The sequence below is a fragment of the Onychomys torridus genome, chromosome 7, assembly GCF_903995425.1.
Source record: "Onychomys torridus chromosome 7, mOncTor1.1, whole genome shotgun sequence".
Lineage (NCBI taxonomy): Eukaryota > Metazoa > Chordata > Mammalia > Rodentia > Cricetidae > Onychomys > Onychomys torridus.
In genome coordinates, this window is record NC_050449.1 from 108,353,969 (window position 1) to 108,370,177 (window position 16,209).

The 16,209-nt window shown below is 44.4% G+C and overlaps 1 protein-coding gene across 1 annotated transcript in view; it reads right to left on the reverse strand.

The window, feature by feature from the left end:
- The window catches only part of Tgfbr2 (transforming growth factor beta receptor 2), a 95,246-nt gene that overhangs the window by 20,523 nt on the left and 58,514 nt on the right, over positions 1 to 16,209 (reverse strand). Inside the window, exon 5 of the mRNA XM_036194174.1 lies at positions 2,309 to 3,108. Coding sequence (XP_036050067.1) covers positions 2,309 to 3,108 — 800 coding nt within the window. The remainder of the gene's footprint in view (positions 1 to 2,308; positions 3,109 to 16,209) is intronic.

Below are 16,209 nucleotides of genomic sequence, written 5' to 3' on the forward strand. Positions count from 1 at the left end.
GAGTCAAACTCAGGGCTTCATGCACACTTGGCAAGCACTCTGCTGACTGAGCTACATCAGCAGCCCTGTCCAGATACTCTCTTAAAGAAATCATAGTGCTGTTTTAAATGATGAGAATTACACAGGCAGACACAACACATACTGTTATTTTCTCTCTTTGAAAACTCTTCAAAGACTCTAAACCAAACATGCTCAGACAAGTGTCGCCACCCAGAGCCACTAATTTGGCTGCATATGCCATCCTATTATTCAACATACTTATAGATAACCTCAAGGGCCACATCTATAATATTTTAGATGCTTAAATTTTTTAAATAATTTATTTAGTTTTATTTCCTGTGATGAGTATTTTGTATGCACCTCATGTGTGAATGGTGCCTGTAGAGGCCACAAGAGGGCACCAGAGCCCCTGGAACTGGAGTTACAGACAACTGTGGGCTCCCATGTGGGTGCTGGGAAGGAAAGAAATCCAGGTCCTCTGGAGGGACTAGGAATCGGACAGAGTCTATTCAAGGCAGACAGAGTGAGAGGAGCTATGGCTCAGTAATAAAGGTGGTGAACTTCCAAAATGGCTGCCTTCTTCCTCAACCTGTTGACCTGACACAAGATCCTGGCAGCTTAAAACAAAGGCCTCATAATTTTTTTCCCCCAAAGGTAGGCCTCCGGATGGAGAGGGTCACCAAGTTCAAGGCCCAGTCAGGACATGTTATTTAACAGTTGACTCTATCAGCCGTTCTATCCTTCTTCAAACTGACCAACCCTAAATTAGACCCTTCAGAGAAGACAAACCCCCAGTCCTTAAGAAGAGCCTGGATTTTCAGTTTCCACATCCCCTCTATGCTCTGCAGGCCTTTTTGCTGTGTGTCTGCTACAAGTCTGTGTCTTCTCAGTCCAATAAACACCTTTCTTCAACTGCTGATTCTTCCCGTTCCTGTTTGCTGTTGTTCAATTTCTCCAGTCCTATCCTTCACCCTCAAGACTTTTTCCTATCTTTTCATTCTTTAACTGACAGAGCAAAGGAACCTGATCAAAACTCCTAGTCTAACACTCTGTAAGAACAGCAAGTGCCCTTAGCTGCTAAGTCATCTCCCCACACCCTTGCCTGTTCAGTTTTGGTTTTACAAATCAGATTTTTTTCTTCATTCTTGAAACTCTAAGACTCATGATGAAAATAACTGCCACCCATCTGGGTCACTTAATGACCATTTAATTTTAATTTACTCTGTGACCCATATGACATAATTTCATAAATCTCTGCTAAATTAAAGTCATATGAAAAGACCAAATATAGATTTCATGAATGTGATGTGTGGCTGTATTCTGGTTATTTAGGCTTGTGATCAACTTTATGATTGACATTAAACAAACACAGGGCCCACAGGGAAAAGGGAAAGCTATTTCTAAGGGAAGTTTTTCAAACAGAAATGTCTGATACTGCAGCATATACGAGTTCATCCAATGTCAATCACTGTTCTGTCATACAGAGGTCAAATAATTTGATGCCATTGTTCCAAAGAATAGTTCTTATTGGCATGTCTTAGAAGACATTTTTCTTTTTAACAGAGCACTCTGTGAGTCATTGACCTGACATATTAACTTGTTTGTGTCTCCGCAAGATGACCTCCACACTGCATGTGCTGTGGACAGATTGCTGACAAGGCAGAAACCTCACAAGTTCTGTTCATTTCGAGGAGGGTTTTAGAGTGTGCTCTGTTTGCCAGCTATGGAAAATAGCAATGCTCCTGATGGGCCCACTGTGATAGTCACCAGCTGTCACCTGGGAAGGAAATCCTCCAGTGCACTTTAGTCAAAGGGTTTCCATGTGGATCTTAGACAATGCTTCAAAAATGGAATCACTGGGCTGGGAAGATGGCTCAGCCAGCAAAGAGCTTACCACATAGGCAAGAGGATAGCTTTTCAGTCCCCAGGATCTATACTAAAGGTGGCTGTGGTGGAACACCCTTGTAATTCCACCACTGTGTGGAGAGGGGCAGAGACAGGAGGTTCCTGGAGCTATGTATCCAGCCAGCCTAGCCAAATTGACGAGCTCCGGTTTCAAGGCAAATGGCCTTGTCTCACAAAACAAGGTGAGTAGCAACGGAGGAATGTATTTGGGCTCCATACAAATAAATACATGTTTATGTGCACTGACATACATGTGCACCTGCACACACACACACACACACACACACACACACACACACACACACACATCTCTAATTGAAATTTTTCAGAAAGAAAATAAAAGAAAGGGGTAGAGGTGATGCCAGGTGTGAGGTCAGGGTCGGGAGCACCAGCTCTCATTTACCTGTCCACTGTTGGCCAAATCATCCACAGACAGTGTAGGGTCCAGGCGCAAGGACAGCCCGAAGTCACACAGGCAACAGGTCAAATCATTCTTCACGAGGATGTTAGAGCTCTTGAGGTCCCTGTGAACAATGGGCATCTTGGGCCTCCCACAAGGCGTGTGGTCACTGTGGAGATGAGCGATGCCCCTGGCCAGGGAGCTGCCCAGCTTCCGCAGGTCCTCCCAGCTGATGACATGCCTCGTGAGGTATTCCTGCAGGTTGCCCTTGGCGTGGAAAGCTGTGATCAGCCAGTACTGCTTCCCCAGCTCTGTCTTCCGCTCCTCAGCAGTGAGGAACTGCAGGATATTCTCGTGTTTCAGGTTGATGTCTGAGAAGATGTCCTTCTCCGTTTTCCATGATGTGTACTCCTCATAGGGGAAGATCTTGACGGCCACGGTCTCAAACTGCTCTGAAGTGTTCTGCTTCAGCTTGGCCTTGTAGACCTCAGCAAAGCGGCCCTTTCCCACCAGGGTGTCCAGCTCGATGGGCAGCAGTTCTGTGTTGTGGTTGATGTTGTTGGCGCACGTAGAGCTGATATCTGAACGATCGTCCTCCAGGATGATGGCACAGTTGTCACTGAACTCCAAGAGTTTCCGGGGCTTGCTGCTTTCCCAGGATGGGCTCAGCTTCTGCTGCCGATGGACACGATAGCAGTAGAAGATGATGATCACAGCTATGGCAATACCCAGCGGAGGCAGGAGGCTGACACCGGTCACTTGGATAATGACCAGAAACAGGTCAGGATTGCTGGTGGTGTATTCTGATGTCAAGATAAAGCAGGAGAGAAGGATTAGGTTTGGGAGGTGTGAGCCATTAGGAAGCAAGTCTACAATTACCATTTACACACAGTAGCATCTGAACTGTGTCCATGGACACTAGAAAGTGATTCTTTCCAGGGATGCTACACACTAGCACACCATCCATGTCCTTTCCAAGGTAAAACCAAATCAGATATGATCAAGGATACCATATCAACCAAAGTTTGACACATAGGACATTGTTAAATACTGGTTCCAAGTCTCTTCCTCGTCAGCCATCGAGTACAGGAAGGCGGTACTGGGGAGACGGCGAAGTTAGTAAGGCCCCTGCCTTGCAAGCATGAGGACCTGTGCTAAAGCTCCAGAACCCATGTAAAAATGCACACACTTGTAGTTCCAGGTTTGGGGAAATGGAGGCAGGTGGCTCTCTGAGGCTCACTTGTCAGACAGTCCAGCCAAATCAGTGAGTCTCAGGTTAAAGGAGAGAGACACCCTGTCCTAAGAAGGGGTATGTGTCATTCCTAAGAAATCCATTAGCATCCACATGCAACATCTGCACACTTGTGTACCTTGCAGACACAAACACATACATATGGCCTGGATGTGCAACAGAGCAGGTGGGATCATGGGAAGGAACAAATATAATCCTTGTCTGAGATCATCCACTCAAATATCTCCTACTCTTCAAAGTTTAGCTTAAATGCAACTCTCTAAGAAAAGCCGAGAAAACTTAGTAAAGTGCCTTATGTTATATAATCTCACGACTTCTATGCTCTTCCTCTGTGGCTGTGTTTTCATGTATGTCAGCATAGTCAGAGCTGAGTAACTACAATGTTCTGAACAATAACTAAGGTTGAAGATGGGGATAGAGATTAAAGGACATGACTCCTGCTTTTAAATGGTTGCTTACATAGTCATGTGATTTAGCGTTAAGTGGCCCCCTCCCCCGCCTTGCCATGTGCTTGAAAACTTGATTCTCAACTGCTTGTGATGTTCTGGAAGCTTATAGAAACGTCACCAAGTGGAACCTCACTCCCTAGAGGATGTGGGTCTTTAAGGGCGAGTCTTGAGATGTGTAACTTTGTTTTCAGTGTGCTCTCTGTTTCCTATGAATGCGCTGTGGTCAGGTACTGCCACCCCGTTTTCACCCCGTGACTGACTGTATCCACTCAAACTGCAAGACAGAATACTCTTTCTTCCTTAATTCTAGTCAAGTCATTTAGTCATAGCAATGCAAAAGTAGCCTATCCATATAGAACCTGGTAAAACTGTAGAGCAGTGGCTCCCAGCCTGTGGGTCGCCACTGCTTTAAGGGTTGACTGACCCTTTCACAGGGGTTCCCTAAGACCATCAGAAAACATAGATGTTTACATTACGATTCATAACAGTAGCAAAATTACAGTTATGAAGTAGCAACAAAAGTAATGTTATGGTTGGAGGTCACCACAGCATGAGGAACTATATTGAAGTGTCTCAGCATTAGGGAGGCTGGGAACCACTGCTGCCGAGACTGCCACAGTCCTGTTGTCCCTATTGACCCTAACCTCCAATTCACTCTGCTCACTCTGACTCCCTCTCAGACTACTCTGAAACACCAGCTCTGGGCCTGGACGTGATCTCTGGAAGTCTCCTGGCCACTCAATGTCCCTCTTTTTGCCATGCTTATGGTGGAGACAACATACCCGAGACCTAACAATGTCTTATATTCAACTTTAGTTCATCTGCCAGCTTTGATCATGTGTTATTAGTTCTCTTGGGAAAAGGACATTATTAGTAACCTATAACGGGCAGAGAGTAGTTGAAGACATCCACATGAATGCCAGAATTCTAGGCATGTGTTGTTCACCTGGACTTGAAGCACTCCTTAATGAGCAGGCCTTGGGTTCTGACTGTACAGTCATAGCATTCCTGAACGTCTACTATTGGCATGCCACTGTCCTCAAACTACCCAGCGGAGGAGTTAGGGCATGCACACAAAAGCTGAGCAAAATATATGACATTCCAGAAGGGAGCCAAGTGTATGGTACAATGTGTGAGTTGATGGGGCATGAGGAAGATCAGAGAAACTTGGGAGGTACAGGAGCACGGATATCTTTGAGTTGTTCTCTGACAGTGAGAACCACCGATGAGGCACAGAAAGAATGTCATGGGAGGGAGAAATACATGACGGATCTGAGGACCCTTTCCAGAATGTCTCCATAAGGGGACAGAGAGGGAAGCGGTTGGTAGAGGGAACTGAGACGGATTTGATGTCAGACATAAGATTTGTAATTATTCAATTGATAATACTCAGCTACTTCAGTTATTGGGGTTAGGGGAGAGGCAATTATTCAAGCCAGATGGCCAAGATGATGACAAAGATGTCTAGAGGGAACTTGGTCCCTAACTGGCATGTGACACCATCACTCCGGGGACATTGCACAAAGAAGGGGAATGCGGAGACATGGAATGATCAGCTCCCGTGTGACTCCAGCTTTCAAGTGAAATGTTTGTGAATTCTCTGATTGAACTCCAAGGCCAGAATTCTACCACTCAAAATTAAAGCAACTCTGAAACTTTAGAATTCCAGGAACAGGGTGGGAAAAGCATAGTTTTCTGAAGAGATACATCAATGCACTTTAGAAACAGGAAAAAGAGGGCTGGAGAGGTGGTTCCACAGTTAAGAGCACCTGCTGTTCTTGCAGAGGACCTGGATTCAATTCCCAACACCCACATGGCAATTTACAATTTAACTCCAGTTTTAGGGGGTCTAGCACCCTCTTCTGTCCTTCATGGGCACCATGCAGTGAACATATATGCACACAAGAAAAACACTCATACACACAAAAAAGAGTAAAATAAATCTTTTAAAAAAATAGTAAAATATATATAATTTGGTAATGGAGCCTTCAAAACATAAACCCTTTAACATTTATTTTATTTTTTATTGTGTGTGTGTGTGTGTGTGTGTGTGTGTGTGTGTGTGTGTGTGTGTTTGTGTGTGTGTGTGTGTGTGCAGGTGCCCTCAGAGGCCAGAGAGGGTATCAGATCTCTTGGAGCTGGAGTTATAGGGTAATTCTGATACCCAATGTGGGTGTTGGGACAGGGATTGAGTGGCAGCGGTAATTACATGATAGTCAGCACACACAAAATCCTAGATGGCAAAATTAAAGTCACAGATGAAATACTGTTTAGGTGCCACAGCAAATGACAGCCTGTATCCCTGCTGCCTGTGGACCTGTACACAAGGGAAGGCTTGCTTCTCTAAGTTCTACACAAGACACCTTGTTTGGTTAATTGACTCAATGTTCCTCTCAGGACAATGGGAGCTCTGCAGGTGCAATGGTCAGGTCATCTGGTACCACGGAGATATCCTGGCCACTGGCACAGGCTGGGTTACTACCATGATTTCCTGTTTGTGCTGCCAGATGAGCATTGCCTTATGTTCCAAAGCAGGCAGATTTAGTCAGTTTTCATACAGCCTTGTGATGAAGACACTCCCACACTTTCAATGGTTGTTAAACAGAGGGGCTGGTGGAGGGAGAGAGAAGCCATCTGTGGATTCTCTTAATAGAGACCTTCCTGCTATAAAGATCAGCTCTGCTCTGTGAAGCCAAAAGGATTTACTATCTGGTACTGTTTTATAGAAAAAAATCAGTACCCCCTATCCCATAAATGTAATTTTTAATACCCTGTAATACACTGGAAGAATTTGGAGAGACTTTACTTTTGGTCTGTTGTGAATATTGCTTTCTACATATAAGGAAATACAATTCAGACTTTCAATAATTACCTGCCTCTCCAATGCATTAAAACGTCTGCACAAGCTGCTCATTTGCTACTGATCAGTGTCTAATTCCTAGCTACTTAGAGAAAAGGTTTCCTCACTCATTTCCATTTCTTCTAAGTCACAGGCGAGCACCCAACTTGTAATTAACATGTGACATTGACTGCAGAAGGTTCTAGAAACCCCCTGGTTTAAGGTCAGAAACCAAGCATCACTTTCCCTCCAGTTTCCTGTGACCTTTTTCTTTTCTTTTTTAAACCTCCACGTAAAGCTGCACGAGTGTGGAGTGACTGAGTAGCATCTGTCAATCTAGAAACTTCAAAGAGGAGGCAAAGGGAGTCACAGTAACAACTCAGGCCGGAAGGAAGCTTGCAATGTGGCTGGACCTAAACAAGGGCCGCCCAGGCGTGCCCCGTGTTGGCCTCTGGGCTTCTCTGTCAGACACAGAGCTGTAGATGTGAGCACACAGGGGTCTCCTGGGCCCAAAGTCACAGAAAGTGTTTCTTCCTGCCAACCTCGAAATAAGAGAAACTCCCAAACTGAGCACATACCATGTGTTGGCTGGGTTCACAGGACTTACATAATTCTTGTATTTAATTGCTGAGAAAACTCTGCAGGGTAGAAACTGCTAGTGTTTTAAGACCCATGTCCCAGAGAGGAAAACTGAAGTTCATACTGTTTAATTTCCCAAGACTGACTCAGGCAATAAGCAATGTTTGCCACAAGCTCTGTTGGAACAGAGCTTAGCTGCATGGCATGGTGTCTGAATGTCCCACCGGTGACACTGGTGGGAGCCAGTGAAGAATGGCTTTAAGTAACCTTTCAACTGAATACAGTGCATGTCTTCATGGAGGCTACACCAAGCATTTTGGTGGCCATCTGCTCAGTGATATGATCAATTATTTTTCTTTTTATGTGTATGAGTGTTTGCCTGCATGAAGATATGTGCACCACATGCATGGCTGGTACCTATGGAAGCCAGAAGAGGATGTGGGATCCCCTGTAACTGGAGTTATAGATAGTTGTGAGCTCTCAAGTGGGTGCGGGGAATTGAACCCGGGACCTCTGTAAGAGCAGCCACTGCTCTAAGCAGCTGGGCCACACTGTCAGTTCTCTGTGGGGTGACTAAAGGGCCATGCCACAGGCACAGAGACCATTTCTCATTCTCAGTTCCGAACCACAGCAGGGTACTGCTCCTAAGTAGGCATTTTTTCCTGCTAGGAGGAAAGGTTCTAACATGAGAGAGGAACTCGGGAGCCTGCTCCAGGGCCTCATACATAGACACTCAAGTCACACTTGTGAAACTAGTGTGACTAGTTTCCATGCAAAGTTTTTTATGTAACATAAAATTAGGGATAGCTCTGGGTAGAATTTCTTGAAGTTAGGTTTTTTTTTTTTTTTTTTTTTTTAATGAGGCTCTATGTTTACAATAGCAAATGTTCTTAGCCTGGGCTTTGTGAGTGGAATCCAGTGGTTCTGTGAACTTAATGAGCCAAAGGCCTCAGCTTCCCTCACCTTCAACTAAAATGTGTCATTTATTATTTTTAAACATAATTATTATTTCATGTGTATGTGTGTGTTCCTGCATGAATACATGTGCACTATGTGTGTGCAGTGTCCTCAGGGGTCAGAAAACAGCACTGGATACCCTGGAATTGGAGTTACAAATGGTTGTGAGCTGTTGTGTGGGTGCTGAGAAATGAACCTAGGTCCTCTGCAAGAGCAGTAAATGCTCTTAGCTGCTGAGCCATCACTCCTGCCCCCAGAAGTACTTTGAATCATTTCTAAGTGTTTAGTGTACCATAATTATGTCACCAGTAGAAATCATAGACATGTTCATACCACAGTATATTTGGAAGAGATATCTTGGCAAATGTATGTTTTACTTATCACTTAGACATCTTGGTTTTTCTTTCTTTTCAGATCTGCTGTTAGATCCTACACAAGCATTATTATAGAAATACATATTCATCTATAAAAATATGAGATCATTGCATTTCAGAATGGTAATATTTCACACGTGTTTACAAGTCTCTCAGCATTTCTACAGGCTTCATCTGACTTCAATTATTCCATAGTGCACATGCACAAAAAACAAAGTGCCCTTGGAAAAAGGAAGGTATCTGAGTGCTGGCCTCTCTGACAGCGTTCCGACAGCAGGTCTAAGACTGATCCATCACCCTGGCATGTGGGTAGCAGATGCCACTGGTAGACCTGCCTAGGTTGGTGCATGGCTTTCCACATAAGCAACTGGGGCTTCTGCTCACAGTTTTCTGAGTCTGAGAAGGAGCTCCATGCTGTATTTTTCTTCTCAAGAAAGACAGGCAGCAGACAGTGAGCTTTGGCAGATAGGACACTAAATGACTCATCCCCAAACACTGTATGCTTTGCTTACAGCAGTCCTGAGTCAGGTTCTGTTTTCCTATGATGTGGAGGTAGGTATTGGCCTTCTCATGCCATGCTTACTTAGTAAAGGTCCCTACAGCACTTTCCTCCAGTAGGTGCTAGGTGAATAAATGAACGTTGTCAATTTTAAAGTCCCAATTAAGGCAGTGACTTGGAACAGGATGCTCTTCCTTCCCACAGTGTATCTCATTCTAGCTCCACTTCCTTCCTGGACAATTGCATATATATCCTGTGGCTCCAAATGATCATGGTGATACATGAACATCTTTGCACTTGGAGACTCAGGGACATCTCTCCAAGGATCTCTCTAAATGTCATGTAATTTTCATTAACATACAAACCAGATCACCAAGGTGAGCAGAAAACTGCCACCCACATCCCTTCCTAGTGTACAGTTACACTAATGAATTTACACTCCAAATACCTTCCTTAGAATTGCTCAACTACTTTAAATATTAATATAGGAGCCCATCTCTTAAATTCATCTATGTTCATCATCAGGGTTTTGTCAAGACGTAATCCATTTAGAATTTTTGCTTGTTTTAGTTTTTGCTTTAGTTTTTGAGACAGTGTCTCACATAGCTCAGGTTAGCCTCAAATTCTATATACAACTGGAGATGACCTTGAACTTCTGATCCTCTGGCCTCATCTCCAAAGTGGTAGCATTACAGGCTTGCACTACCATACCTAAATTTGGGGTGCTGGAGGTTGAACCTAGGACCTCAGGACATGCTAAACAAGCCCTGTATGAACTGAGCAACACCCCCAAGCCTCCATTTAGAGTGTTTTTGTTACCACTTTAATTAACCTCCTTATTTGTGTTTACTAAGTCACTTTGACTCAAAACAATCAGAGTTTCAGTTTTAAGTTCTTTTTAGCCATTTGCATCAGATGAGAGCGTGACAGAGGACATAAGGAGCCTGGGATCATTTGCTTCTATCTTGTGTGTGTATGTGTGTGTGTGTGTGTGTGTGTGTGTGTGTGTGTGTGTGTGTATGTACAAGGCTTTATTTGGAAAACAAGTTGTTTACTTTTCAAGCATTGCACAAAAGAGCACACCATGGCTTTCTACCCTGACTTTTCTGTCAGTTTGAGTAATTTTATGGCATATTAATCTTTGTCTTTTAAGGCAAAACCAAAGAAAATGAAAAATATATCTTCCACCAGGGATCCTCTACAGAGGGTTGATCTGCAAGCATGCCTGTAGCAGATTGTCTTAACTAAGCTAACTGTTGTGGGAAGACCGGGTCCTCTATGGGTGGTGTCATTCCCTTGGCAGGTGGTCCGGAACTATATGAGAATGGAGAGAGGGAGCTGAGCACAAGTAACCGAGCAATGAGCACACACACATTCATTCCTCTCCCTCTTGACTGTAGACATGATGCAGCCAGCTGTCTCAAGCTCCTTAGATCATCTCCCCCCATGATAGGCTGTAACCTGGAATTGTGAGCTAAATACAAGGTTTCTCCTACAAACTGCCTTTTGTTAGGCATTTTATCACTACAACAGAAGTGAAACTAGAACGTAAGGGTGGCCCAAACAACACACTTAGCCCAGGAATGAAACTTGTCTTCTGTAAATTACTGTTCTGGTTGTTCTCTGCACCCCCCTTTCAGGCCAGTGAGACAAACGCAGAAAAGCATATAAAACAGGTGTCAGGGTCAGTGAACTATTGTAAGACAAACAATCTTAAAACCACCAGTCTGATAATAAAACATGTTTTCCAGGCACCCCGCAAGCCTCTTCATGATCCCCAACTTGCCTTCAGACAGCTGCCTCCCTTTCCCCTCAAAACGTAACTCTTCTTCCTCATGCCTAGAGCTAGGACTTGTTTGAGGGTTGTTTGTTTGTTATTTTGTTTTGTTTTATGATTTCATCATCAAAGTGTGCATGCACAGTTCTCACAGTGCTAACAGGATTGAGTGAATGTTGTAGAATTTTTATTCTTGAGGAATTCTAAAAACCTTCCTACAATTTTAGTAAAAAACCTGTCTGAGCCTTACAGAGCATCTGATCACATATAATTGAGAAGAAACTATAAGATAAATTCTGAAAGTATCTTTATTTTTTAAATTTTTACTTATTTATATATTTACTTTGATACAGGGTTGCTCTGTATAGTCCTGACTGTCCTGGAACTACCTCTGTCGACCAGGCTGGCCTCGAACTCACAGAGATTCACTTGTCTCTGCCTCCGGAGTGCTGGGATTAGAGATGTGCACCACCATGCCCAACTGAAAGTGTCTTTACAAAAGAAATGCTCTGGCCTTGTCCTGGTCAGTTTTATTGTCAATTTGATACAATCTAGTATCACCAGGCAAGAATAAACTCAATCGAGGAACTTCCCAGATCAGTTTGCCCTGTAGCGATGTCTGTAAGCCATTGCCTTGACTGACGATAGATGTGGGAGGGGCCACTGTGGGCAGCACTATCCCTAGGCAGGTGTGGCTGGCTGTATGAAACAGCTAGATAAGCATGACCCAGAGAACTAGCAAGTAAGCAACACCACTCCACGGTCTCTGCTTAGTTCCTGCTTGGGCTCCTACACTGACTTCCCTTAGTGGTGAACCATGACCTGGAAGTATAAGCCAAATAAAGCCTTTCCTCCCCAAGTTGCTTCAGCTACGTATTTATCACACATTAGAAATCAAACCAGAACAGTTCTGCTCAGTTTACTAATGTATCTCTGTCTAAGTACCTCTATGTATAAATATCCATGTATGTATGTATGTGTGTGTGTGTGTGTGTGTGTGTGTGTGTGTGTGTGTGTATACTCACACATACTCACATATGTGTTTTGTCTGTGTGTATAAATTTGTGTGAGGGGGTGTGTGTAAGTAGGTAGCTAAGTAGACAGGTAGGTAGGTAGATAGACAGACAGATAGACAGACAAGGAGAGAGATAGGGAGAGGGAAAGAGAGTGAGCTCAGTAATGGTGCTGGATATATTTGACAGTTCTAGAGTTCACATATCTTGCTGCCTGGATCTTTAAGCATCTTGTTATCATGGTGCCGAATCTCCTGGTACCTTGCCATTCAAAGTGAGGTCCCCAGACCAGCAACATGAGTGCACATCACCTAAGAGCTCACTGGGAAGCAGAGTCTTTGCCCCAGTTCTAAATTTTCATTATATCAGAGTGTGCATTGGATGTTCCCTGGGTAGCTCATTCACACCTTAAAGTTTCAGAAGTCCATCTCACAAAGCTAGAGCAGGTTTTCTGGTATTCTGCCAGAGACGATGCATTCCTAAAACTAAGTCTCCTAGTAGCATCACTGGCAGAGTGCTGGCACAGTTGTGTTCAGACTGGTGAACAAGCAAACAGTCCACAAGTGCATTCCAGTCAATTAACCAGCAGAAGAGTGTGGAGTGAGATAGGATTCCCCATTCATCATCTCCACAAAAAGCAAACAAATGCAAGCAAGCCATTAAAGATTATTTTAATTAAACAACAGGAGAGTAAGCTGGCTGGAGACACAGGACAACTTTAACTGGCACCATGGTGACAGTGCTGCTAAGCATTCTGGGTAGATTTTGAGAATAGTTATTTTCCTGTAATGAGGGAAGAGGCTATCTCTCTGCATGCTTTGTTTTAATTCCTACTGCAAATTTCTCAAAGCTAAGCTATCCCCCAGCTTCCCTCCCTACCCAACAGTCTCCTTTGCATGGGTTTCTTCTTGACTCTACTTTGCATAAAGTTCAGTTCAATGCAACTGCCTCTTCTGGTTTACTCCTGAAAGGTGAGGGTAAAACCTCAAGTTGAGAGCTACAATGGAGAGGTCCGCCATTTTAGCCACAATTGGCACAAAGTTCAAATACTGGGATATTTCAAAGTCACTATGGGTCCTGGGGAGGTACCTCACTCAGTAAAGTACTCGCCTTATCAGCCAGAAGACCTGACTTCAACCTTCAGAACCCACATTTAAAAAGCTGGGAATGGTGGGCTGTGCTCCCAATCCCAGCACTAGGGAGACAGCAACACATGGGTCCCTGGGGTTCACTGACCAGCCAGCCTAGCCTACTTGGTGAGCTGCAGGCCAGTAAGAGAGCTGATTTCAAAAAGAAAAGATGGGCCGGGTGGTGGTGGCACACGCCTGTAATCCCAGCACTTGGGAAGCAGAGGCAGGTGGATCTCTGTGAGTTCGAGGCCAGCCTGGTCTACAGAGTTAGTCCAGGACAGGTCCCAAAGCTACAGAGAAACCCTGTCTTGAAAAACCAAAATGAAGAAAGAAAAGACGGACAGTGCATGAGGAATAACATCTGATATTGTCCTTTGACCTCCATTCATGCATGCACACACTCAGCAATGCATGTATGCATGTACACACACTCACACACCATTCTTTATGTTGAGTTCAATATGGCTTCTGCTGTGCAGCATGATCTTTGGTGTTGGAGTAGCAAGAAGTTAGGGAATTGAGAAAAGACGCAGATTCTCCAGGGCACAGCTTAAAACTTTGAACTGTTAGTCTTTCGGCCAGAGAACCTCAAACAGCTTGTCACTGTGAGGTTAAAATATGAGCAAGAGCAGCTTGAGGATCAGAGCCATAAGGTTAAAGCTGACCCCATGGAAGGGCAGCTGATCACTGGCCTGAAGCTAAAAGGCTACCTGAAAACAAGAGATATTCCCCACCACCTACAGCACACATGCCCAGGTTAGGAGTCACACAGAAAATCCTTTAACTAACCATAGAGGTAATTCCAACAGTGATAGAGTATGGCTACTTCTTCACTGGCTAGTCCACAGTATTTATGCCAAGAAGCCTGCACCATCCTATCTCTATGTGATCCCTTGTGATGGTTAACTCTTCAACTTGGCGGGCTCTACCACTACCTACAAGACAAACCTCTGGGTATGTCTGTGAGGTGGTTTCTGGACTGGAGTAACTGAGGTGGGCAGAGCCATCTTGACTGTAGGAGCCACGCTTCTATGGGCTAATTTGAAGGAGAAAGCGAGCTGAGAACTGCGGGTCATCTCCCTCAGCTTCCTGACCCAGAATGTACTGTGACCCAGCTGCCTTGAACTCCAGCCCTTACATTATTTTCTGGTTGCCAGTCTCCTGCCTGTGCTCAGGAATCCTAAAGGCAGAGATGCATTAGCCTGATACGTCATGCTCTAAACCAGTGGTTCTCAACATGGGGGTCAAATGATTCTTTCACATAGGTCACATATCAGATATTCTACATATCAGATATTTACATTATTATTCACAACAGTAGCAGAACTACAGTTATGAAGTAGTAATGAAAATGATTTTATGGTTGAGGGTCACCACAACATGAGGAACTGTATTAAAGGATGACAGTGTTAGGAAGGTTTAGAACCACCACCATAAACCGTGCACCCTGCCTCCTGGATCCTCGTCATCCTACCTCTTACTCACACTCTTAAGGTTTGTTCTAAAGCCATTGATGCGTGGTTTCCACAGACCTAGGGGCCTCCCTGAACTAACTTTTTACAGTTAGTTGAAAACATCATCCTGTTCTTCTCGAGATCGTGAGGTTTGTTTTCTTTCTCCTTAGTCTTGAACTGAATGTTGACCTCCGCTGTGGAGATGCTCTTGGTCCACTAATGTCTCTATCCAGGCTACGCAGGGAGCACGAAGATAGACACAAAGTCTAGCAGAACAACCGTTCTGCAGTCCAGTGGTTCTGGTGTTGGCTACACACTGGGCTATCTCGGAGGATTAGTAAACACTCCTGATATCTGGTCCCAGAGCAGTTAAGCCAGACCCTGAAGGAGGGAAGCGTAGCTAAGGCAGAACTTATAGAGCTCCTGGGGGTTGTGCATGGCCACCAAGGCAGTTATGTCAGCCTGGCCTGGAAAAATAGAAATTTAACACCTGAATTTGACATCCATGGTGTATGAAATGATATGTTAGATTTGTCTGGAGTTGGAGTTACAGGCAGGTGTGAGCCAGCTGATAAGGATGCTGGGAACTGAACCTGGGTCCTGTGCAAGAGCAGCAAGTGTTCAGAAACACTGAGCCATCCTTCTAGCCCCATATATAGCTTTCCTTAAATCAGAAGGACAAATGCAAATTGTTTTTATTAAAAGTCAACATTTCTGGAGTATGTTTATGTGTGGGGGCAGTATGTGCATATTTGTGTGTGAGCCAGGGCACATGCATAAATGTGTGTCAGGTGTTCATCCAGAGTTGCCCACCTTGTTTTTGAGACAGTGTTTCTCCCTGGCCTGAGCTTGGGGAATAAGCTAGCTGGTAAGTGAGCCCCAGGGACCTTCGTGTCTCTGCTCCCCAGTGCTCCCCAGTGCTCCCCAGTGCTCCCCAGTGCTGGGATTGCAAGGAAATACTACTATACTTGGCGTTTTAATGTGGATTCCAGGGTCCCAACCAACTCAGGTCCTTATGTTTGCAAGGCAAGCATTTGACTGACTGAGCCATCTTCCCCAGCCTTGTTATCAGCATTTATGATAGATATAATGATTGACATGACAAAGGAAAAAAGGGGGTTACATAACAGTAGGCAGGAGTAGTGGCTTCCTCTCAGAAAAGACTTTCAAAAGCCAGGTAGCCGTATGGAGAGAAGTTTAGATGTGCAGTCTCTGGAATTTAGCCTGGTTAGAAATAAAATTCAGCTCACAAAGTATGCCAGCTTCTTGGAGTATTTTTTTAAACCTATTATACAATGAGACTCTCTAAAAGTAGCAAGCATGGTCTTACACCAACCATTTGCCATGGCCTGTGTGTGGAGTTTGTGAAACACATGGGCAAGTTGGGTGGGACATAAACCTGCAGCCAGTGCTGTACCAGCCCTCGTGGCCAGTTGTTGCAGCAGCCACTCATATCCAGCATATGAATCCAGGGCAGGCGGTGCACACACTGGACACGCTCTGCAATTATTCATTGAGAATGGGGTTCTATAAGTATACACTCACAACCTCCCACCATGTCTAGCTTCAGAACACCTGCTA